General features: G+C 41.2%; 1 protein-coding gene and 1 non-coding gene across 3 annotated transcripts; one reads left to right on the top strand and one right to left on the bottom strand.

The window, feature by feature from the left end:
- The first annotated feature begins 13,333 nt into the window (after positions 1-13,333).
- LOC136545683 (ABC transporter G family member 1-like) lies at positions 13,334-21,169 on the top strand. Of its 2 annotated transcripts, XM_066537673.1 has the most exons (9): positions 13,334-14,108; positions 17,327-17,406; positions 17,518-17,982; positions 19,061-19,144; positions 19,233-19,355; positions 19,444-19,632; positions 19,712-19,798; positions 19,893-20,459; positions 20,538-21,169. In XM_066537673.1, exons 1-9 carry the CDS (start codon positions 13,655-13,657, stop codon positions 20,547-20,549), a joined length of 2,061 nt encoding a protein of 686 aa, XP_066393770.1. In that variant the 5' UTR covers positions 13,334-13,654; the 3' UTR covers positions 20,550-21,169. The 2 variants fall into 2 exon arrangements, with proteins under 2 accessions (XP_066393770.1, XP_066393769.1); XM_066537672.1 differs by having other exon boundaries at positions 19,893-21,169.
- A 2,550-nt stretch (positions 21,170-23,719) lies between these two features.
- Positions 23,720-23,826, bottom strand: LOC136547808 (small nucleolar RNA R71). Its single transcript, XR_010781758.1, has one exon. It is a non-coding gene; the product is annotated as a small nucleolar RNA R71 (small nucleolar RNA).
- Between the last annotated feature and the right edge of the window lie 3,171 nt (positions 23,827-26,997).

The following is a 26,997-nucleotide window of genomic DNA, read 5'->3' as shown; positions in this document are numbered from 1 at the left end:
CAAATGCGAATCACGAGATTGACAATATGCACAAGTGCTCAAGTGGTGGCTTTCTCTCTTTTTTCAAATTCTCTCTTAACCCACAAATGGATTTTGCGATTTGGATCACACACTCACTAAGAGAGGGTTTGGGAGAGTTGGCAAGGCTTAAAAACATATATATATATATCAGCAGAATTAGCAGCCTCCAAAGGTGGAGGCTTGGGGGTATTTATAGCCCCTTAGAAAAACTAGCCGTTTTATAGCCGTTGCCATACATATTGGACACGTCTGGTATGACTTATACTATGCCAATGGTAACAGAGTTACAGTGACATTATGAGGCATCGAAACTCCTGAGGAATGCCAGAACTTCCGACCATCGGAACTCCCGACTCGCGTTGGAACTCCCGACCCTCAACACATTTGAAAACAATGGTAACAGAGTTAAGTATGTGAGCTGTCGGAACTCTCGACTCATGCTGGAACTTCCGACCGTCGGAACTCCCAACTCACGTCGGAACTCCCGACCGTCATGGCATTTGAAAACTAGCCGTTGGCCTCTGGCCGTTTATATCGGACACGTCCGGTATGACCACCATAGTGAATTCTCCAAGTCAGTTAAGCGCGAGATGTCAGAACTCCCGACCATTGCCGGAACTCCTGACCCACATCGAAACTCCCGACGAATCAACCCGAGATCAACAATATTACCATTGCTAGACAAATACCGGACACATCCAGTATCATATTGCTAGACCAGCAAAAACAAGTTAGCTTTTTGTCTCTCAAACACTCAAAACTCACATGGGTTGGCTTGAGCACTTATGAAAAATTATCTATCAACATGATGCATTCCTCTTAATAGTACGACGTTCCTATTAACTCAAATTTAAAAGTATAACGAATTTAAACCTTTTGAGTTGATCTCTTTCAACTGAAGCCGTGTATTCCAATATTCATCAAGTGAGGGTGCCAACATGTTGATATTGATCTTTTCACTTGCACATAGCCATCTTGAGCACGTGACTTGATTCCATCCATCAAATTTGAATAATCCCAAATGTATCAAGTCATTTCCATTAAACACTCCAATAGTGATTTGGTCCTCCACATTAACATGACCATCATAGCTTGATTAGTACCTCAACTAAATGCAAGTACTTCCTTCTTCACCCTAGCTTGGTTCTTTGGCCGCCAAGCCATCGCTTGCCCTTCACCCTTGCTTAGTACCTCAAAGCCTTTCCTTGCTATCTTCACCATCTCAAGCCATCAAGTCACATCTTGTGTTGAATCATCCATTTATTTGTATTATTATCTTTTTCATTTCAATTTAGCAACCTTCAAATATGAGACCATTCCATATGCAATCCCTCATGTCTCATTAATTAATTCTAATGAGCTTGCTTTCACATAGTATATGGAAATCCCACAATAAATAAGTCTTTGTATGAATTACATTTGCATTGTTGTCTCGTGTTTGAACTAGATTGTTTACACAACAACACATCATTTTGGCTTTCATTATGTACCTATGAGATAACCTATTACCTGTCCACACTTAGCAAATGGGTTAGACCTTTAATCACATTGTCATTGAATCATCCAAAACCCACTAAAGGGCTAGATGCACTTTCAATAGATAATGATGCCCTATTTTGAATAAAGATTAATTTGATAGAATAGAATAAAGAAACACCTTGGAATTGTATAACTAAAACACTTGTTTGGAGATGACACCTTTCTTGATGATGTTGATACGTAGATTAGTATGTTAGTCAGTAGAGCTAGCTTGTTAGTTCATAGTACGTACTCTATTTTAAGAGTTATGGTTGCCTGGTTAATTAACTGTTGCATCATCTCTGCATCACATTGCATATCATAATAGGAATGATGGTGGATCGATGGTATCCAATGGAGTAGCTGAAAAGATAGTGCTAGGGATCTAGACACAAAGATGAAATGCTAACTTTTGGTTATATTTTATCCAGACAAGCCCTGGTGCATCACCCCTACTTTTCCGCACTTTAAATTACATTTGTGCATTAAGTTTTAAGGAGTTGAATGAAACCCACTTGCATATATATATATATATATATATATATATATATATATATATATATATATATCTTTATCCTATGAGTCTCACTAGTATGGCTGGATCGTGTAGATTGCTATGCTATAGGACTCCGATAGAAGTCTCGAGTGATTGCCTGTCACTCGCAAGAGATAGAAAATATATATTATTGTTGTTACTATATTATTATCACTTGTAATATATATGTGAATGATAAATGGAGACTGGGCAGGGACATGGTTTGGGTATTGGTGGGTGTAAGAGGTTGTGTCCTGCGGCCAATGGGGCATAGCTTGGTTACACTATTTTCCTTGTTTGTGTTGATTAAGGACCGACCGTTGCATTAGACTCTAGGCAAGTCACAGACTTATTATCCCGAGCACATACTTGTGTATGGGCGCAGGGAAGGCTTGTAACTCTCTTGTCATGGGTTTCGGCTCTTTCTGGACCGACTTTTAGGGTGGTTTTTGGGTGGAGGTCCAAGCACCGCTCTGAGTCTAGGACTCAGGATTAGGGGCTTAGAGTCCGAGTTTGGATGGGGACCTGGACCCCATGACAGGAGAGTGGCAGGTTGGTTCTACTTATGCCTAGGGTACAAGCGGGGCATGTGTTTTGGGGTACCCAGCTAGGCACATTGATTCACGAATCGCCGGGTGATCCAGTATGACTTGTCTATACTCTAGCACCGTAGTAAGAACTGGAAGATAAAAGATCGTAAAAATGATTCTGATTGCTTACCACCTGCTTGAAAGTAGCACAGATGCTTACATAGAATGATTGGTTAATGAACTAATGTTGACTGCTAATAAAATTAAATATAAGGACGCACGTTTAGTAATGCTCCTGCAGATGCAATAAACCCACAAGCTAGATAGACTTGCATATCCTTGGAGTCTTTTCTTTCCTCCTGTTGGGTAAGTTTTGTTGAGTACAATTGAGTACTCAGGGTTTTATTTTCCTCTGTTGCAGGTGACAAGTGGATGCTAGAGCTGACCCTTATGTGTGGATCCCTCCTAGTGGGCTCAGAGAGAATTCCTTTATGCTGCGATCATAGTCTTTATTTATAAGTCTCACTAAATGTTTTTATAAATGGAAGTTTTATAATCTGTTGTCATAGTCTATATATCAATGCTTCATCATATCATGAATAGATATTTATTTCCACTATAATTCTGATCACATGTTTATATTCCGCTGTTAAATTAAATTGTTCATAACTCTGATAACATGATTACATTATGTTGTTATAATAATGAATATTATACTCTGATGTTATATGGAAAGTGATGTAAGAAATAGTTAATAATGATGTAAGGTTTATTCTCTCATTTATGATCCTGATGGAAAAATGTGGATTTTTGGGTTCTCCCTTGGGGTGTGCTCGATGGAACCGCGTAATTTGGTGCCTCCCTTGGGTACTTAGTGTCTAATGGAAGACGAGTACTCCTGGAAGGCATTAGATTAGGCGGTTCTGCCATAGCTACGGACATGGATCCTTGCTTTGGAGCTCTGAATTCCTCCTACTTGAGCTCTATCAATCCTTCAGGTATGTGGTAGGACCTGAAATTTTCTCTAAACTCCTGCCAGGTGACATGAGGAGCATTGGTGGGACGTCCATACTCAAATGCTTCCCACCAGTCTTGGGCTTCTCCCTAAAGCTGTCCTAACGCGTACAACACCTTCTGCTGGTCATCGCACTATGCTATATTGAGTTGCTTTTCCACTGTACGAAGCCAATCATCTGCTTCTAGTGAATCAGTGGCATGAGAGAACACCGGAGGACGACCCTTCAAGAATTCACTACGCTTATCACGTGGTGCTCCACCAACTGGATGGTTCTGCTAATTCTGCACCAACGCTTGCATGAGCTGTGTCTGCACAGCCATAAGTTGCTCAATTGTTGGTGGCGATGGTGGATGTGGGGTAACACCTTCATGACCTCGGCTTCTTCCTCTTTTAGACATCTTCCATCCAACATAAATATTCAAATTTTAGAGATTTTTAAGTTAGAATACATTCTAAAAATTTTCTAGATGAGTTCCATCATCAGCAGCTCGGTAAAACAGTCATATATCGAGTTTCAGACATCCAAATGAGACATACTTTATATTGTTGGAAATATTAAGAAATTATCTACAACTTTTATTCAGACCACATTCCCAGATTCTGTCGTTACGTTACTAAAAAATAGGACACAACCAAAACTGTTCCAGATTCCAGACTACGCAGAAACTTTAAGTTGAAACAATGATATCTCACAAACCAGATCAGATATTGGGGCGATTCTAGAGGAATTGGAAATATACTTAAGTCTAGTTATTCCCATAAAAATTTCATAATTTTTGGTCAATTAGATTTTAATTGGCATTGAGATACGGATAGACTGCTCCAAAAAATAGATCCAAGAGAACAAGATGTACTAAACCCAACTATTTATTTATTGACTCAAACTTTAATATTCTTAACTATAAAACTTGTGGGCAGGCCCACAAAATTCCAGCACTCATTACAAAAATTCAACTCACACATAAACATAATAACAAATCAACTAGGCACGCCAATGTTCACACCACACTAATAGACTCGACTCAACTTGACTCGTTCTACTAACGTCTTATTACATAAAAGCGACTCCAACATCTATTCGCGAAATTTATGGGGAAGCTCCTCGTACATCTTTGGTAGGTTGAGGCACACCCTTTGTTCATCTATCATCTGTCGGTATCTCTCAAGGGTTTCCTACTGTGCCTTCAACTGGTCTTCCAGTCGCCGAATCTTCATGACCGACTCATAGCTAAAGTGTACCATCACTTGGGTAGTTGGATCCATGCCCTGAGGGTCCATCATTGCCCACTCCAACTTAGGGTGTTGGTGAGGGAGGAATTGATATTGGTAATCCTTCATATCCTCAAATCAACGACCACGGAGACCCATGCAAGCTGCAGCGGCTGCATCTTCTATGCTATCCCCCATGGTGGCACAATGAGCATGATGCGCATAGTTTGAATCCAGTTGATATGCGCCCTTCTGTTCGTCCTTGATGGAGATGCACACCCTGGTCTTCCAATTGGTGTCCTCCAAAGGGTGCGTATGCTCGTTGCAGACGTACTCCACAGCTGCATCCCAATCACCATAGTAGGTCTAAAGAATCCCCATGAGTCGGTGGTGTGAAATGGAGGATTCACACCCTGGCTTATACCAGACCTTTGTAGTCCATTCTAGGGGCGGGATCGGCTCATCCTCTTCAACGGCGTCTTCCTCATCATCATCGTCGGATAATAAGATGACCTCTACTTCTTCGGGTTCTTCTTAGACTGGCTCAGGCGTAGGTACAAGTGTTGGCGAATCAAATTCTTGTTCTTGGGGTTCCTCCTCCTCATGTGGCTCCATGGACAAACCACGAGGTGGGTAGTATCCTCCAGTGCTGATGCGAGCGGTCTTACAGGCATGAGACATCTATAGAATTAGATTTAGTTAGATTAGAAGCAATAATTTTCATAATAAAGTAAGGCAAAAGAAGCATAAAACTTTAGCAAATAACAAGGGTGAGATGGAAAACATGAAATGATTGAAGCATAAGAAGCTAAAACTACCATTGCTAACTAAGCTTGCATCCTACAGTCAACACAGCTCTAATGTCAATCTGTCACACCAATTTTTAAGGATAAAATAGGATGCAAAATCTTATATGCGCCCAGAGATCAGTCACACACATAAGCCGATAAATTATGAATAGTATCATCGCAAGTGTTTATTTCATCACGAATAAGACAGAGTCTTCACATAAATGTAGCAGGAGTATAAAGAAAAGATCTCTTGTGGAAGCTCCATATCACAGGGATGTCAACTGGTTGACCACAAGTCTAGTAATCCTCAGGGAAATCGTCAATACCATAGCCATCTGTTACCCATCCGGGATTTTTATCCAAATAATGAAAATAAACAAGCGTAAGTACATGCCATACTCAACAAGTGTATCATGGGGTTCATGAGGCTCAAAAGGCTTGACACAAGTTTAACAACATTCAGCTTTTAGTTGTCACAGTTTTAGCTTAAGAGTAGCAACAAGTTGTTTCAAGTCCCAAAGCAAAACACATGATCAATGTAAATATGAGTAATGAATAGCATAAATAGATAATTCTTAGTATTCATCTATTTCATAAGGGTTCCAAGGCCACTCATGACCGTGAGCATGACTGATATACCAGTTTTACACTCTACAGATGTTATACACTTTCACTGTGAGTCGTGATACCCATATGCCCGGGTTTATAACTCCCAAAACACTTCCAAGGTGAGCAGGCAGGGGTCACTATGAAGCCTTTCAAAGGTTCATCTAACAAGTTAGGACCGCTAGGTTTCTGTGGCCTACGAATATTGGGCTCCCCTTCCGACAGGCACAATGACGCGCAACCTATACACTAGCGGACAGAGGCCGCACTATATCTAACCCGGAACACACCCCTCTTGCACCATAAAGGTAACCTCTAACAAGCTAGAAAAGGTCCTCGTACTGAGTTAAAGCTAGAGCCATGTAGCCCTCATAGCTATACTGTAAGTCCCGGATGATCACTTACAAATAAGTCCTTAGGAAGAGGAATCTGAAGCATTTAGAAAGTAGCTAAACACTCTAGCCCCCTGTTTCCAAGTTTCTAAAAAGTCATATTTTAATGTTTATTGCATATACCATTAGTCAAGTTACAAGATCATGGTTTAATTGAGCACTAGCAAAGCTACCCAATGCATATCCTGTAGGTGAAAAGGTAAAAGTTTAATTCTAGGGAATCCCTGTCAAGGCGACACATGCAACATGAATTTATTGTATTAAAGTGAATAGGAAACAAGGATAATTGTATGCTATACTTGCCTTGAACAAAGTACTCCTGCTGATCCTGCTCGTCAAAGTAGTATCCTTGATCTCCCATGAATTGCTCACCGTCTATACTCGATAATCACAACAACATACAAGCATCCAGGAGCAATCATGCATAACAAACAAAAGCTATAGATTAGAACAATACAACAATCAGCATAAAATCAAGATGAAATGTTTGTAAAATGAATCTACGTCTCACTACAAACACAGACGCGAAGATCACAAAAATCGGAGCTAAAATGAAGTTTTGGATTAAACAAGATTTCCTTTAGTAAAATAATAGATTAAATCTAACATTGAATTTTAAAAGTTGAAAACATACTTAACAGTAGTATGAACATGTAGATTATGAAATTACGAACCTAACGCAACTTGAACGGATCAAATTGGAGTTAAAACGGAGATTTTATGCCTAAAACAAGATTAGTGGCAAAACTGTGAATAGGTGAAAACATATTTTAGATCTAACCGAACAAAGTACGCTTTCAAAAGAAGAAAACGAAATCTGGAAAGACGCTATGGACTGCGGGTTAAGATCTAATTAATTGTAAGGGGGTTTTTGCAAAAACGCCAACGAAGGGGTATCCTTCGATATGGGCCATCAAATTAGGTTTAGGCGGCCAGGATTGAATCTGGCAAATGAGAGGTGACGCCGGCGAATGACGGCGTGCTCCACGGCGGCTCCATGGCCGGCGATGGGTGGTGCTCGGCGAACTCGGTCCACGAACCACCATTCAACGAAGCAAAAGCACGAGAAGATAGAGAATACGACGGCGAACAAGACTAGATGATTTACCTCGGCGTGAAGCGACGATGGGCAGCGCGGCGCTCGACGAGGCGGACGACAATGGCGGTGGCTAGGGCTAGGTAGCGACACGGTGTCTCGGTGAGGATGGTTGCGTCGCTGGAGCTTGGGATGGAGGCGGAGACACGTGCCTAGGTATTTATGAGGCAGAGTTGACTTGGGAAGCACGCCACCGCGAGGCTCGTAGCGGATGCAGACATGGCGGCGCGATGAAGTCCATGCTGGCCACGAGATGGAGGAGGAAGATACACTTGACAGGTGGGCCAGGGTAGTTAGCGGGAGGAGAAAGGGGAACACGCGGGCATGGCTTGACCGGCTGCGAAGCTGGGCCAGCGCTGCTGCTGGGCCGACATGGGGAATAGGAGGCCGCGCGAGCACAGTCCCATGCGGGGAGAAAGATGGGCCGCGGAAAGGTGGGAACCACGCGAGAAGCTAGGCCGAGGGAGATGGGCCGGCGCGCAGAAGCAGGCCAGCGGGCCGAATTTGAGGAAGGGAGGGAAAAATCCTTTTCCATTTTTCTAAACTAATTTCCAATCAAGTTTTGAATGCAAATTCAAATCATTTTGAAATTTGATTTCAAACCACACAATACAAAAGTAATATGCAGCAGCATGAATGCACATACATGTATGTAGACCTATATTTGATTTTAATTTGATAAAAATTATTATTTTCCTAAATTCAAATGCTCGAGAAAAGGCATAATTAAATCATTTTCCCCTATTTAAACTTATGCAAATTTTAGGGTATTACAAGGAAACAACCAATAACGAGGAAGCTTTGTGGCCTAGGTGGCCTTTCGTCTTTGTGGCTGTCTGGACGGTGCCTTTCCAACGGTCGGGAAGAGCTCGTCCAGCGCCTCGGCTTCGGACGTAGTCAGGTTGCCGTCGAAGAGCCTGTCAAAGGCCTCCAACTCCGAAGCGGATGGCGCAGATGGATGCCTGGTGTAGCCCATACGCTGCATGACCAGCACCTCACCTCGCTCGGAAGTTGGCACTCGAGAGAGGCTATGAGCCGCCAACCGCCTGCTCCGCCACGGCAGTACGGCTTAGCAGGAGGCTGTTTGGGAGGCTCGTGAATCAGCGGAGAGTCCCTCTTACGCGTGACGTTGTTGATGAAGCTGTCGAGGCATCATTTGGTGGAGTCATCGTTGTCCACACCCTAGTGGGTAACCCCGATGGTGAACTAGAAGGGCCATCCACTGTGAGGTCGACCGTGTGTGTCTTCAGCGAGTCCACTGCCCACTGAATGAGACGTGGAGGTGGCGTCCGCAGCACAGAGGAGAGTTGGCGTCCGCGTCCGCAGCACACAGGAGAGTTGGCGTCCGCAGCACACAGGAGGCTATGGTTCGTTGGCAGCTATGGTTCCCCATTTAATTCCTTCTTATCAAGTCAGCATGCAGTACATTTCAACTTTACATTAAGACACCTTTTTCTTCTTTTTCAGGAAATTAAATACAAGTTAATTACTCCTTTCTTATTGACGTTGACTTCAAAGTACTATACGTGGATGTGCTCTTCTTCATTTGTCGTTCCCGCCTTAGCCATCCTCTTGTGCAACTAGCTATAAATTAGACAGCTAGCCTCATATGCCACAACACAGCATATATATCACCAAAGTTGAAAGCAAACTGAAGCACACAAAAATATACCTATAGTGAATCAGTGATCGTTGATCCATGGCAGCCTCGCCACTGCCGAGATGGGCGCCGACACCAAGCCTGACCAGACCACTCAGGGTGTCGAGCACGGGCCAAACAGTCATGTCGGACGCAGTCAGGTTGTCGCCCAAGAGCACAGTTTGGATCGTAGCAGGCTTGTGAATGATGGTCTCATCGTGGTCGACACCATATTGTTGCGAGAAGCCACAAACAACCCAACGAGCTTTGTGGCATGCAATGGAGCTGCTAGGATGATATTTGTGCTTGAAGAGCCACTGGCCCTTCATAATATTGGCACCCGGTGGTCGAGGAACTAGATGCTAGGTGCGGTTGTCGAGGAGAGCCTGCTACTCGTCCATCTAGCACCCAATTAGGGCATGGCTTGCTTATATATAGTCAAGTACAATTTGGAATACACAAGTAACATGATATACATGTGTTAGACTATAGATATCTCTTATATCTGAGCTTAAGGGAACCTGTGGATGACGTCACCCACTTCATGGTGCATCGCTCCACTTTACTATCTCTATTTTTTCTGTTTGATTCCGTTCATGAGGGGTGTGTATTAATGGGATGAGCTATGTGATATAACCTTTAAAAAACAGGTACTAGGATGCTATGTATGACTAAGGAACTAACTAGGATTAAATGAGCATATGATAGCACTAGACCTGGGGCTTTGTTTAGATAAAGGAATTTTATTCCTGCCTCTGCAAGGGTTTTGCACTCAACCATCCAGTTTTACAGAGATTCAAGCATTGACGGATGAAGAGAGCTCTCAAAAAGCGATAAAAAGTGTGGGAGACCATATAACCTGCAGCAAATTAAGCTCTACACCTATTAGAAAACAATCGTTCATACATGATGAAAATCTCCGTTGCTCCAGTCTCCCTCACTCTGCCTTTTAAAATTTGATTGGTGAGACTCCTTTTGAAGTATGGAATAGAACCGAGTCTAGTAGGTCACCTTGAAAATAACCTATAAATAAGAGTAATTTTTTTAAAAAAGAATTATACAATTTCTGTTCAACCATATAGACCAAAAAGATTGCACTTTCTCCTACTCAAATTTGAGATCGCAACTTTGAGTCTACTTGTTGTAACCATGTTTGGAAAAAAAATTAGTCATATCTATTTTAATTTGTTTCCTTTCGTTGTGAGTAATTCTATTGCCTTTAAACACCTTTACGGTATACCCTGTAAGACTGTAATCCTGTGATTGGCTAGCGGTACAGCTGTGTCTCCACTTAAGGTTGTTTTTCTCAACTAGATGCATTGATGGTGGAACATAAAATAGTACTAGGAAACATTCACCAGACTCACCTCCTCAACTAATCTTCAATGTTGTTAATCACACTAACAAGCCACATGACAAAATTTATTGCAAACGTACTGTGATTTCGTATACACTACTACTATGTTTCTATAAATAGAATGTTGTTTCACATATATATATAATCCATTCATACACGCAGTAACAATATGTACGGTTTTCAGTAATTATTACTAGTACCAATTAGCGCCTTTGGTGCCTCCACGGAGGCAATGCTGCAACAGGCTCGTTTTTTTCTCGAATACGCAAAAGATTTGAGTATCATTGTATTAAAGAGAAGAATTTAAAGAATCATACAACGCGCTTCTATTGAGCGCCGAAGGAGGTCGATCTAACATAGCCGAAGCTGGACCATCCTAGCAAAAGACCTCATGTTTCGATATTACATAAAAGAAAACGACCAATATCGACGTAGCTTTGTGGCCTAGGTGGCCTTGCGTCTTCGCGGTTGCCTGGACGGTGCCTTTCCAATGGCCGGGAAGAGCTCGTCCAGCGCCTCGGCTTTGGACGCTATCAGGTTGTCGTCAAGAGCCTGTCAAAGGCCTCGAACTCCGAAGCGGATGGCGCAGATGGATCCCTAATATAGCCCATACGCTGCATGATCAGCATCTCACCTCGCTTGGAAGCTGGCACTCGGGAGAGGCTCTGAGCCGCCAACCGCCTGCTCCGCTACGGCAGTACCGGCTTAGCAGGAGCCTGTTTGGGAGGCTCGCGAATCAGCAGAGAGTCCCTCTTACGCGTGATTTTGTTGATGAAGCTGTCGAGGCGTCGTTTGACGGAGTCGTCTTTGTCCACAGCCTGGTGGGTAACCCCTGGTGGTGAACTAGAAGGGCCATCCACCATGAGGTCGACCGCGTGTATCTTCGGTGAGTCCACTGCCCACTGAATGGGACGTGGGGGTGGTGTCCACAGCACACAGGAGTCTATGGTTCGTTGGCAGCTATGGTTCCCCATTTAATTCCTTCTTAACAAGTCAGCATGCAGTACATTTCAACTTTACCTTAGGACACTTTTTTTCTCTTTCAGGAAATTAAATACAAGTTAATTACTCCTTTCTTATTGACGTGGACTTCAAAGTACTATAAGTGGATGTGCTCTTCTTCATTTGTCGTTCCCGCCTTAGCCATCCTCTTGTGCAACTAGCTATAAATTAGACAGCTAGCCTCATATGCCACAACACAGCATATATATCACCAAAGTTGAAAGCAAACTGAAGCACACAAAAATATACCTATAGTGAATCAGTGATCGTTGATCCATGGCAGCCTCGCCACTGCCGAGATGGGCGCCGACACCAAGCCCGACCAGACCACTCAGGGTGTCGAGCACCGGCCAAACAGCCATGTCTTCCTCATGGATCAGACAGGAGCATGAAGCAGCAATGCTGAGCACAGTTTGGATCGTAGCAGGCTTGTGAACGAAGGTCTCATCGTAGTCGACACCATATTGTTGGGAGAAGCAACAAACAACCCAACGAGCTTTGTGGCATGCAAGGGAGCTGCTAGCATGATATTTGTGCTTGAAGAGCCACTTGCCCTTCATAATGTTGGCACCCGGTGGTCGAGGAACTAGATGCTAGGTGCGGTTGTCGAGGAGAGCCTTCTACTCGTCCACCTCGCACCCAACTAGGGGGGTGGCTTGCATATATATAGTCAAGTACAACTTGGAATACACAAGTAACATGATATACATGTGTTAGACTATAGATATCTGTGATGCCTACGCTTAAGGGAACCTGTGGATGACGTCACCCACTTCATGGTGCATCGCTCTACTTTATTATCTCTATTTTTTCTGTTTGATTCCATTCATGTGGGGGAGTGTATTAATGGGATGAGCTATGTGATATAACCCTTAAAAAACAGGTACTATGATGCTATGTATGACTAAGGAACTAACTTGGATTAAATGAGCATATGATAGCACTATACCTGGGACTTTTGTTTAGATAAAGGAATTTTATTCCTGCCTCTGCAAGTGTTTTGCACTCAACCATCCATTTTTACAGAGATTCAAGCATTGACGGATGAAGAGAGCTCTCAAAAAGCGATAAAAAGTGTGGGAGACCATATAACCAGCAGCAAATTAAGCTCTAAACCTATTAGAAAACAATCGTTCATACATGATGAAAATCTCCGTTGCTCCAGTCTCCATCACTCTGCCTTTTTAAATTTGATTGGTCAGACTCCTTTTGAAGTATGGAATAGAACCGAGTCTAATAGGTCACCTTGAAAATAACCTATAAATAAGAGTAATTTTTAAAAAAAAGAATTATACAATTTCTGTTCAACCATATAGACCAAAAAGATTGCACTTTCTCCTACTCAAATTTGAGATCGCAACTTTGAGTCTACTTGTTGTAACCATGTTTGGAAAAAAAATTAGTCATATCTATTTTAATTTGTTTCCTTTCGTTGTGAGTAATTCTATTGCCTTTAAACACCTTTACTACTATGTTTCTATAAATAGAATGTTGTTTCACATATATATACTCCATTCATACACGCCGTAACAATCTGTACAGTTTTCAGTAATTATTACTAGTACCAATTAGCGGCTTTGGTGCCTCCACGGAGGCAGTGCTGCAACAGGTTCGTTGGCAGGTATGGTTCCCCATTTAATTCCTTCTTATCAAGTCAGCATGCAGTACATTTCAACTTTATATTAGGACACCTTTTTTTCTCTTTCAGGAAATTAAATACAATATAATTACTCCTTTCTTATTGACGTTGACTGCAAAGTACTATACGTGGAAGTGCTCTTCTTCATTTGTCGTTCCCGCCTTAGCCATCCTCTTGTGCAACTCGCTATAAATTAGACAGCTAGCCTCATATGCCACAACACAGCATATATATCACCAAAGTTGAAAGCAAACTGAAGCACACAAAAATATACCTATAGTGAATCAGTGATCGTTGATCCATGGCAGCCTCGCCACTGCCGAGATGGGCGCCGACACCAAGCCCGACCAGACCACTCAGGGTGTCGAGCACCGGCCAAACAGCCATGTCTTCCTCATGTAGCAGCAGCTGGTGGGCATTGTGCCGCTCGTTCATCAGCTCCGTCTATCCGCTGTGGAGACGCTCTACACCACCGCTGCCGCCAGCGGGTGATCCCGTCAATGCTGCGGATGATCGGCACCGATGCGGCTCTCATCCATTGGACTGTGTTGGAGCCAGAGGCTGCAGTGTACCAGAGGAGGCCGGCCGTGAGGTGTTCCTGACATGGGAGGATCTTTCGGTGACAGCCTCTAGCGGGAGGGCAAAAGCCACAGTGATTCTTGACAACATCAGCGGGTATGCGCGTCCCGGTGAAGTGCTGGCTCTCATGGGGCCTTCAGGTTGCGGCAAGACAACCCTACTTGATGCCCTAGCTGGTAATATATAACTTGAGAATCTTATTGTCATATCACCTTATAATGTGTTTAAGCTAACTTGTGTATGGTTATGTCTTTATGCAACATTTTCACTGCAACTGACTCTAGATTGATGTTTTCTTGTTGAATCTAAAGTAGAGGCGTTTATAATAACAGTGTTTTGGTGGAACTGGAAAAAAGGAGGAAATGACAAATGATACGTTCTCAGAATGACACTACCCTAAAAACTAAACACGCACCACTGCGAGCACTAATAATGCTGGTTCGTGGCTATAACCAGTAGTGATATAGGATAACTAATAGTGATAGATATCATTGCTGATTGTAGCCACAAACCAGTTGTGAAAACCTACTTATCACTACCAGTTAGTAGCTATATATCACTTGGTTTGCATGAAAAAATTCATAACTTTTTCATATGAAGTTGGATCGACAAACTTTATACGAAAATCATAAAGTTCAAAGAGATGGAAAACTTTGTAGCTAACAACTTTTTGATTTGAAATGTTTATATGTCCAAATATTCAATATAAATTTTAGAAACACACTTTTTTTATATTGTTGTAGGTTCGTTGCTAGAATGACAGTGATACCATTTGGCATCATTTTTGTTTGTCTCCATTGCTGGTTTTATAAACTGACACCGAAGATATGTTTAAAATGGACAGTGATAAGATGTTTTTAGCAGTATAGCCTCCTCCCTACCCACTGGTAACCTCATGCATGCCACCAGGAACTTGTTGCCAACACCACTGTGACAGCGACCTCACCGCACAGCACCAAGGTTGCCTTCTTCAATTAGCCTCTCCTCTTGGCCCAGTGGCCCACACCAGTGACTGGAGACCCCGCAAACCTAAAAAATTTAACCTGCCAGTTGCCGTCTTGGTCTCAATAGGGTCAGCATAGTCCCTCTTTTGTCTCTTGTGGATTAGCTTTTAAACCGAAGATAAAATGAGCAAGAGCAGCAAAATAAAAGAGTAGATAATTTTATCATTTCACCTACGTACTCCAACAAGAACTTTACTTCGGAATCTATCTAGGACTGCATGTCCTCACTGAAATTGAAGTTACCATATGTAAGTTAACATAGTTTTACGTCAATAATGGAGTTTCCACCTCGATCGACTCATCACACAAACTAGTTTTACCTACATATAGTAATAATATATAAAAAAGTAAATATTTGGCAATGAGTCCGGTATGTCGTCAGTTCCAATGCAAAGGCGGTGGCTAGACTCAACTTTTTAAATCTCTCATGCTCTCCGCAAGTTTATTTGGCTATGAATTCGGCCTGTCATCGGTTCCATTATTGCAAAGGTCGCTAGCATCAACTTTCTAAATTTGTCATGCTCTCCACAAGTTTAATTTCTTTGGGCCATTAAATTGGAATGAATGTAGCAATAACATATTGTTTTGCTCTCAACAATATCAAAATAGAAGAGAGTTAATGTTTGCATCTTTCTGCCATATGACCAACAACAGGTTCATCATGACAATAATGTATACCATATATATATTTGAATGTCTCCAAAAGAATGAACTAGAAATTAAAAAGGAGTTGTTATATTTTAGGTGCCTAAATTTTCAGTGCAATAATTTTATACAACTAATTAGTGCAATTAAAGGGACAACTCACAAGACATAATTCATATTTTTTTTCTATAGTTAAGCAATGACAAAATTATTACCTATTGCCTGAACAACAACGAAAAGTGAAACTAAAAATGTGCCGACAGTTCTATTACTTCAGTGGAACATATGGATGTCTTCCATACACTTGCAAGTTCCTTCACGCACATAAATAAAGACTCTCTAATAAGCGTGTATGATTAATAAAAAAATGGTATATCAAGCGTAGGACGACTTGGAAAGAAAAAGACAGGCGACATCTTGATCAATGGCCGACGAGAGAACCCTGCTTTTGGAACATCTGTAAGTTCTATCTATGTTTCAAAATTAAGAAACAATAAATAAGTTCAACAACCCATCCAATTTACTAAAGTGATCTAAAATTTAGCTCTTAAATTTAACCAACTAAACTTTAGACCATATGATATCCAAACAGGACCTTAGCCTTTCCTCTAGGCCGAGTGGCCCACGTTAGTGACAGAGACCCTTGAAACCCAAAAATATTAACCTGCCCAGTTGCCGTTATCAACAGGGTCAGCATAGTCCATCTTGTGAGTGGCCTATTGTGGATTAGCTTTTGTATCGAAGATAAATGAGCAAGAGTAGCAAAGTAATTGAGTAGGTATAATTTTTTCTCATTTAATTTCACCTACTCTGACAAGGACTTTATTCAGGAATCTATCTAGGATTGAATTTCCTCATCGAAGAATCTAGCATATGTGTAAGTGAACCTAGTTGTACGTGTATAATGGAGTTTCCACCTCTTGATTCATACAAACTAGTTTTAACATGCATAGTAAGATAAAAGAGTCAATATCCAGCTATGAATGCGGTATGTCATCGGTCATTGGTCCATTGCAAAGGTGGGTAGCGTGAACTTTCTTAATTTATCATGCTCTCCATCCACAAATTTTGTTTGGCCATGAATTCGGCATGGTTGTCGGTTTCATTGGTCCATTGCAAAGGTGGGTAGCGTGAACTTTCTTAATTTATCATGCTCTCCATCCACAAGTTTTGTACGTTTGGCCATGAATTCGGCATGGTTGTCAGTTTCATTGGAAAGGTCGCTAGCGTCAACTTTTTAAGTTTCTCATGCTCTCCACAAGTTCTTTTCGGCCATTAAATTAGGAATGAATGTAGTAACAATGACATTATTTTGCCCTCGATAATATCAAAATAGACGAGAATGTTTGCATCGTTATGCCATATTGTTTTTTTGATAAAGGAAAGCTTTTATTAATTCACAATTATTACATCAAGTTGATACAATAATCATGAATCCACTTTCAGCCTCTGCATAGAAGCACACAGCCTTAAACAGAAAAAAAAAGGAGAGCCTGACGCTCTAATGAGTATCAATTCTAATAGTAGATCGTTATGCCATATGACTAACAACAGGTACATCACGACAATAATGTATGCCATATTTGAATTTCTCCATGAAACTGAACCATACTAAAATGTGCCGAGTTTAACATTTGGATGTCGTCCACACACTTGGAATAAGTTCCTTCACACACATACATAAAGAGTCTCTATCCAAGCGTGTATGAGTATGATTAATAAAAGAATGTTATATTTAATTGTAGGACGACTTGGGTCTGACAAGAAAAAGACGGGTAACATCTTGATCAATGGCCGACGAGAGAAACTTGCTTTTGGAACATCTGTAAGCACTACTGTTTCTATGTTTCAAAATTAAGAAACAATAAACATGTTGTACATACAAAGAACCCACCCAATTAATACGGTGGTGCATCTTAATTTCCTTGCGTTGAAGGCCTACGTGACCCAAGAGACTCTGCTGATGGCGACGCTGACGGTGACGGAGGCCGTCCACTACTCGGTGCAGCTCCAGCTGCCGGACTCGGTGCCGCCAGCCGAGAAGCGGGAGCGCGCCGACCGCGCCATCAAGCAGATGGGGCTCGCCGCGGTGGCCGGGCACCGCATCGGCGGCCGCGTGTGCAAGGGGATCAGCGGCGGGCAGCGCCGGCGCGTGAGCATCTGCATCGAGCTGCTGGCGTCGCCGGCGCTGGTGTTCCTCGACGAGCCCACCAGCGGGCTCGACAGCGCGGCGTCGTTCCACGTCATGAGCCGCATCGCCAGGCTCGCGCGGGAGGAGAGGGTCACGGTCGTCGCCGCCATGCACCAGCCCAGCAGCGACGTGTTCCAGCTCTTCCATGGACTCTGCCTCATGGCGTATGGGAGGATGGTGTATTTTGGGCCAGCATCGGATGCAATCCAGGTTATAGTGACGTTCTTGAAAAGCATGCTTATGGAACATATGCCACGTTCTCCAGAGCACAAGTTTTCATGAATGAATAGACATTTACTATAACTACCTACATACTAGTTCATTCCAACCTAATTTCAACACATTTCTAGTAGATTTTTTTTATACTAATGTACTGAATTCGCCTCCCAATATAATCCATTGCAATGTTATTAAACCAAAAAGAATATAACAGTAATTGTGACTTCGTTTAAAATATCAATATGTTTTCTGTATTATCATCTTACAAGAAAATAACATAAAAGTAATTGAATCGAAGGGCACTATAGGTACAGTTAAAGTTTTCATAACTGGATAACAGTAATCCAGTTTTAACATGTTTTTTGCAAAAGAAGGCAGCTCAATTGATCTGAGTATATATATCCACATTAGTGTAATAACTATCCGTGTGGCAAACCGAAATGTTTGACACAATATAATTCTGAGTTGCTGTATGATAGAGATATTAATTTGTAGAATTTTCAGCTATTAGTTAGTTGTTGGCTACATCAAATTGCTTTCAACATTAATTAACCATACATCTCAAGTCTACTCATGTTTTTCATATGATTGAAAAGACAGATGGTTTGTGTATCTCTCCACATGATGTTTACCTAATATGAGTATGTCTCCATATGATGATTAGTTGATTACCTAACATATTTCTGTTTTTTCCAAAAAGAGCTAATATTGTTATGGTTTAGTATATCTGGGGGTTATTAGAGCATTAATCCATATGATGGTTGTCTAATATGTTCCCCTTTCTTTTTTTTAAAAAAAAAGAGCTAATATGGTTATGGTTTAATATATAACCATTACAAGTACAAATTGTCAAAAACTTCTTAGTTGTAAAAACAGTAGAAATGTAAAAAAAAAATTGTAGGTACGTTTGAAACCATGAGCATGAAATTCATTGTTTACATGTATTTCATAATCTATCGATCTTCACACATGTCGCACACATCTTGTGTGCATATGAATGATATCTTTACTCCATGAACAAAGCCTGCTGCCCGTTGAAGTACATTTTACATATATATCGTTTCTGCAGTTCTTTGATGCTAATGGCTACCCTTGTCCTATGAGAAGGAACCCTTCAGATCACTTCTTAATGATGATAAATAAAGATTTCGAGGTATTTATATTATCTGCTGGAATTAAGGCCATGCTTTGTTCTTTGTTTGCATATTTTCCTATGCTTACAAGAAAATACATTTGAATAGGAACTTGAGGAAGGGTCCACCCTCCTGTTACCATGTGCAAGTGAAGTCATACAAACTTTAGTAGATTCTTTAATATCTCAGAATAGTTTGGCAATGAGAAATGAAGCCTTTATGATGAAGCAGGTAAGCATCTATGTCTAATTTAGCAAGCTACAATGACCGTATTATTACCGATATTAATTCTTACATCACTTTTCTTTTAATTGTCCAGGGTGCACCTTTCACTAAGAAAAGACAAGCTACCTTCTTGACCAAATGTTTAGTGTTGATCAAAAGATCTATAATTAACATGCATCGAGACATGGGCTACTATTGGTTGCGGTTTGGTATTTATATAGCCATTTGTGTAAGCATTGGCACAATTTTCTTCAATGTTGGCTATAGTTTTGCATCAATCCAAGTAAGTAAGCTCAAATCATTATATGCATATTAGAACATTGGAAAGTATTTGACTCCATCACACTCCTTGAGGATTTCAGGCAAGAGCATCTATGTTAATGTTTACATCAACTGTATTGACAATGATGTCAATTGGGGGATTCCCATCTTTTGTCGAGGACATGAAGGTACAAATGTTAATACCAATAGAAATATGTCTTAGATTTTTCTTGGATGTATTGTATGTGGTATATTTGTCTTTCTTTCCTTTTTTAAATGCAGGTGTTCAGAAAAGAGCAGCTGAATGGTCATTATGGTGCTACTGCATTTGTCATTTCTAGCACACTCTCATCAGCACCATACTTAGGAATCATCTCCATAATACCAGGTGCAATATGCTATTACTTGACTGGGCTTCAAAGAGGCTTTGATCACTTCCTCTACTTTTCGGCAGTGCTATGGGCTTGCACAATGCTGGTTGAGGGGTTGATGATGATTGTTGCTGCCATTGTGCCTGATTTTCTGCTGGGCATAATAACTGGTTCTGGAATGCAAGGGCTGCTGATGCTCAATGCTGGTTTCTTCAGGCTTCCGAATGACCTCCCGAAACCCTTGTGGAAGTATCCAACATACTATATCTCCTACCACAAATATGCTACACAAGGACTTTATAAGAACGAGTTTCTGGGATTAGTATTTGATGATTTAGGAAGGGGACTCACTGTCAGTGGTGACTACATACTGAGGACCAGCTTACAAGTGGAGATGGGTTACTCTAAGTGGGTGGATCTTGCAATATTGCTTGTGATGGTATTGATCTATCGGGTCCTTTTCTTAGTCACTATTAAAGTACGTGAGGCAATGAAACCCATGATTAAATGCATGTCAATTAAACTCTAAGAAATACCTTTTCTTTTTCTACTTTAGCCAAAGATATGATGCAGTCGTCGTCAGTGTAGGGGTTTATTCCCACATCATGTAGCGATGATGGGAGAGCACAACATATAAGGTGGGAGAACCCCCACCTATCAGGCTAGTCTTTTGGGTTGAGAAAGGCCCAAATGCCTTATTTGTTGCCAACTTCGGTGGACCTGGGACCTGTGGGAGCGCAGGCTCATAAAGAGCCAGGCCGGTTATAAGCCAGCTGTAAGATCGAGAAGTCGGTGGTCACCACCGGTTCTAACAGTCAGCTGGCTGTCATCAATGTATTGTAACAGTACTACCTTGTTCAACCTCAACAAACAATGCATGTTCACAAATTGTTCAAGGTTTGTAACTATATTGACGTGAAGAATGTAATTGGATTGTTGATACGACACTTTGGCTCACCGCTACACCGGTTCTAACAGTCAGTTGGTTGTCATCAATGTATTGTAACAGTACAACCTTGTTCAACATCCAACAAACAATGGATGTTGAAAAAATGTTCAAGGTTTGTAACTATATTGACGTGAAGAATGTAATTGGATTGTTGATACGACACTTTGGCTCACTGCTATAGAATAAAGAATTTCTGTCGAAGAATCACTGCTGGATATGTACGAGCCTTAACTGTAGGGTCATAAGCCTATAATCAGGACAAATGTTCAGCATCCGAGAGACTCGGTAGTGAAGTCCAGTGGCAGAGCTGGTGAAACTCTAGTCCTAGGGCCATTGTATAAGTAGCTAAGTGTAAGGAAAATGGACCCTCGTGGCCAATTTACTTTGGATTTTGGTGTTTGATGATCAACAAGACCAAATTAGACTAATGTGTTTGCAAGTATTTGTTTTGTAGTTCAATAGGGTACAAAATGCGACTTGTATGAAGGCGACGTGATGATCCGATGACCAACACCTCAAGCAAGACCCTAGAAGCACAAGAGAAGACCCAAGAAATCAAGCAAGTCCAAGGCACGAAGATGGAGCCAAGCCAAACGCAAAGATCACGAAGAAATGAATGAAGAAGGGGCTCGGTAGAGAGGACCGGATGCTGCCACAAAGGCATCAGGCGCATCTGATCGCTGCCCGTGCAACCGCAGTGACAGACGTGATGATCGGACGCTGAGTGAAGCAGTGACCGGACACAAAGGTGTTCACGGTAGTTACCATCCATCATAAACCATCAATATAACTTGAATAAATGCATGAAAATGATCACCAACATAAACTTAGGGGTTTAAACTAACAATGTTCATGAGTTTTGGTGAACCTGTGCTTTCAGCAGGGTTTATCCAGAAACCGTCAAGTAGAATCAATTCATCAAATTAAATCACGTTTTTCCACGGCGTAAACAACTTCAGAAGGTTCCAGAAGACACTCCACCGAAGCGGGGACCAAGAGGTTTCCAGGTGGGACCGGCCGGTCCTGCCTACAGGCCGGCCAGTCCCCTGGGCCCACCAATCAGCCTCCGCTTCGACGTCGGTTCCTCCACCGTCTTCTAGATTGTATCCATGCCGATTATTCAAGTCGGTTTGATCCGAGGGCTCATAATTGACGTTCCGGCCTATATATATACCAGCCCCTGCCCCCTCCATGAGGCATCTATCATTAGATCATAAGTGAAGATTAGACCAGAAATTAGGGTTTCCAGAGAGAAGAGAATAGAGCTCCAATTCTTCAAGTTCTAGTAAAGGCTAGCTAGCAAGATTTAAGTAGAGTTGGGCTATTGCTCAGGATTTTGGATTCGCCATCTGGAGGCTGATAAAGCCATTGTATTCCTCTATATTTTGACTTTGTGCTACTTCAATACTATGTTTCTATCTATTATGTTCCTAGTTTGCTTTGGTAGTATACTTGATATAGTCATGATTGATAATGAATTTATGCATATGTTCGCAAAGCGCTTAGCTCAATACTCGAGTGAGTTAAGTGGTCGACACTATGTAAGCATGGTGCTTAAATATTGTTTACCTACGGATGCACTCTACACTTTGGGTCATGTGGTAGATCACGGATGTGACACTCCTGTTGAGTCCTTTGTAGTCCACTCCCCGTTTGTAGAGCAATTAGAACTCGGTTGTGAAGGGAGACAAACTCTGTTCTTGATCTTCCTTAGAAATGTTCCTTATGCATAGATACAGAGTTAATTTTGCAATAGATGAGAGTGTATATACTTGGGTGTAGAAAATACTTAATAAATAAGGAATGACTTAGGAATCTTTTCCTCTTAACTAATCTCTTGCCTAACCATACTACATTCATGAGTATCTATTTCTATCTCTAGAATAGTATCAATGCCTTACACTTATCATACATTTATTACTTGACTTACCCCTGCTATAGCATGAGAGTTAGTGGTCTTGTCATAAGCATGTATTTTTGTCAATATCTCTAGCCACCCCATCGCTCCTCCCTATGGATAAAATATAACGATACCTGGTATACTTCCGGGTGAAATACTACAATGGTATATTATCTATGCGCTTGCAGATACTTAATATATATAGATTTTCAAGTGTTCTCAATAATTAGCAACAAGCATTTCTAGCATCATTGCTAGGGATTACAACTTAGTATTAAGGTGATGCTAAGAAATGCCAACAAGTATTTCTGGCACCGTTGCCGGGGAGGGGCACAAGGCTAAGAGAATTGATCAAATAAATACTTATAGACGAGATCATACCTCTGCTTTAGCAGGCTTACCCTTGTTTGTCTTTGTTTATATTTCATACAGGGTATTGCAGGATTGCTTGTGATTCATCGACAATCTCCATCAATCAGAATCAACCCAATCAAGAGGAAGCTTAACACCAGTTTCTAAAGCTATGGCTAAAAAGACTCTACGTGAATTCTCTGCTCCAAGAACCGAGAACATCCGCATAGGACCAATACTCAAAACCAACAACCTTGAGTTTGAACTCAAGCCAAGCCTCATCAATATGGTGCAAGATACCCCATTCAGTGGAAAGGCACATGAAAATGCTAGTGCTCATCTCCATAATTTTTTGGAGATTAGCAGCACAATCACCATCAAGGATGTTGCTCAAGATATCATACTACTCCGCCTCTTTCCATTCTCGCTAGTGGGAAGGGCAAAGCAGTGGTTCTACACCAACAAAGATAATATCAATACATGGGCAAGATGTTCGAAGGCCTTTTTTGTAAAGTTTTTCCCTATAGGCAAGACCAATGCCTTAAGAGAAAAGATTTCTAACTTCCAACAGCAGAAAGGAGAAACCATTCTAGAGGCATGGGAACGTTTCCAAGAATACATTTTAGATTGTCCTCATCATGGGTTGGAAGATTGGTTGCTCATGCAAAGCTTTTACCATGGATTAACTCAGAAAGCTCATGAACAACTCGATGCTACTGCTGGAGGAGCATTTATGTCACTCACCCTTGGAAAAGCTAAAACTCTTAAGGAGAAGATAGCCTCTAACCAAGGCTGGTCTCAATGCAATATTCAACAATGCAACAAGAGCGAAGAAGTACCAGAAGAGGTGTGTGCATTGTCAACCAAGATGGACATCTTATTGAATTGGCTCGAACAGCGAGCCAATTACAAGAAAGACCATCAAGCTATACAAGATGCTTACAATGCTCAAAACACATGTGGAGAATATTTGGGGGTTGATTTCCATGAATATCAAGAGGATGCAAACATCATCGTCAACTTTGCTCCACAACAACAGAGACAAGGATGGAATCAACAACAACAATGGTCAAATTACCAAGGTAAGTACCCAGGTAATTACTATAATTCTTCTAATCCTAAACAACCATCCTTGAGATACTTGATCTTAGAATAAGTCAGGTTTAATGAGAATATTTCTAAGAAGCTTGTTTTTAATGATAAGGTCCTAGAAAACATAAATACTAAAATGGATAGTTTTTCTTCTGCCATAAAAGACAAACTTAGCTATAATAAAAAGATAAAATTTCAATTAGCCTAGTTGGCCACTGCTCTGCCTTTTGCCACTAATCTTGAAAAGGTCAACTCCATAACCACAAGAGGTGGCAAGTCTACTCGTGATTTGCCATATCCAACAAGGACAGGTAAGACACCGGCAACAGTACAAGAGGAGAAGAAGGACGATGAAGTTGAAGAAGTTGAGCCACAAGCACAGGAAATGATGCAAGATTTTCATGATACCACCTTCCTACCGTTTCCACGTAGAAATCAAAAAGCTAAAATGGATGAGCAGTTTGGTAAGTTCATAGAGGTAATTCAAAAGTTATATATCAATATTCCTCTGCTAGATGCCATACATGCACCCACCTATGCAAAGTACCTTAGAGACATTCTCAACAACAAAAGATCACTACCCACCACTGAGGTAATTAAGTTAACGGATGAGTGTAGTACGGCCATCCTGAGCACATCACCTGTGAAGAAGGATCCAAGATGTCCCACGATTGATTGTTCGATCGGAAACCAGAATTTTAAGAATGTGCTATACGATATTGGAGCAAGCGTTAGTGTCATGCCCAAGAAGGTTTTCGACTAGCTCACTTATTCAACACTCACGCCAACGTCAATGTGCCTGCAACTAGCCGACCAATCGATCCGCTACCCTGTAGGAATCACCGAGAATATTCTGGTTTAAATAAGAAACTTCTTTGTTCTAGTGGATTTTGTGGTGCTTGATATGCAGGAGGACATGAAGGCACCCCTCATTCTTGGGAGACCCTTCCTAAGCACTACAAATGCACACATTGATGTCGGAGCCAGAGAAATTAAATTCCATATCAATGGTAAGGAAGAGCGATTCGCCTTCAAGCCAATACCGGAACAATGCTCTAAATTAGAGTGGCAAGAAAAGCAAGAACAACTATCAAGGTCTCCATCTCCGGAACCGACTGATGCACCCGAAGAATAAATACAACTAGAGAAGTCTGGTTCGACGGACTTAAAATTTCAAACCCTCACCGCGAGGTAAAATCGGTAGTTATCCATATTTACTTTTTCACATTGCATTAATCATTTTATCTTAGCATATTTACTTTTCAACACCTGCATTATAAAATAAAAAAAATTCTCATCATGCCATTATAAAATTCAAGCCCCATGTAAATAATTTTTACGGAGCGAAACCCGTAAGAAATATTTATCGTGGAAGCATAAAAATTTAAAAAATACCATTCATTCATCTTCTTACATTTCATAGTATTATAAAATATTTTTTGCAGTACATATATATACGTTGTATATAGTAGAAATACAAGAAACACATGGGACCCACTCAACCACCACCCATCACTTCTATCTTCATCATTACCTTCATTTTCACCTCCATCTCCACTCAGGTCATTTCTCCACTGAATTTCCACCGATGGCCGCTCATTCTTGCTTAAGTATGAAGCATTAAAATATCTAGAGGAAGGGGAGGCCATTTGACCACAATGTGGGGCCGGCTGGCCGGTCTGCTGCTCCGCCACCTATATATGGCACTCCTCTTGCTTGCTCTCAGCCTCACACACACTTAGAATCCAGCATCCAAGTTCAAATTTTTGAATCCCCAAATTCAAAGTTTAAGAATCCACTTAATAGAAGTGTTGTTGGAATTAGGAAAGTTGAGAAAGAGCATGATTGAAAGTGCTATCAAAATTTGAAAAGGAGTAAGAGAGGTTAAGAGTGGAAGTGTTGTTAAAATTAAGAGGAAAAATAAAAAAGATTAGGGTGAAAGTTCTGCCAAAATCTTGATTAGAAAATCCATTAAGTAATCAAGGATGACTAACCCTCGAACGACTAACCCTCAGATGACTAACTTTTGGATGGCTAACCGTTGACATTTTATTTTCCTAATCCATTCCATGAGTTGTGTTGTCTGTTTATTTTGCAGGAAGATGAGTAAGTATTTAGGGAAGCTCAAGTGCTTGGCATCATTCGATTCGACTAGAAGCACATCTTCTAGAGGAAGCACCGACATGCAGATTGATGTTCCATCTCCCGCTGTCAGAGCACCGTCTGGGTCATCATCCGCTGAGAAGAACATTCTCCTAGAAGAGAAGCATCTCAAGCTTCGAAACAAGACGGAGAAAGAGACCTACAAGCAGCTGAAGACCCGAAGGTTCATTCACACTTCTGTCTATGACCTAGCCCTTCTGCAAGCAACAGGTATGGATCTCAAATTTGGAATCATATTTAGAACTATTGGGTGGGAAAATGTTTGGCATATTAATGAGCTGGGGTCTAAGCTCTTGACAACAGAATTTTTAGGCACTATGCAAACCACTGATTCTGAAGTCACATTTAGACTGTTTGGGAAATATTTCTCTGTCCCCTGGAAATAGTTTAGTGAGCTTCTAGGATTCAATGCACAATGCATAGTTGACATAGATTCTGCTTTGCAAGATTTTGATAGGACAAAATTCTAGAAAGAAATATCCAAAGGACTTACTTGTCACCATCCTCACACTAGTGATATTCATCACCATACCTTGCGCTTCATGCACAAATGGCTAGGAT

Source organism: Miscanthus floridulus, chromosome 3, assembly GCF_019320115.1.
Source record: "Miscanthus floridulus cultivar M001 chromosome 3, ASM1932011v1, whole genome shotgun sequence".
Classification (NCBI taxonomy): Eukaryota; Viridiplantae; Streptophyta; class Magnoliopsida; order Poales; family Poaceae; genus Miscanthus; species Miscanthus floridulus.
This window is presented reverse-complemented; position numbering and strand designations above follow the sequence as displayed.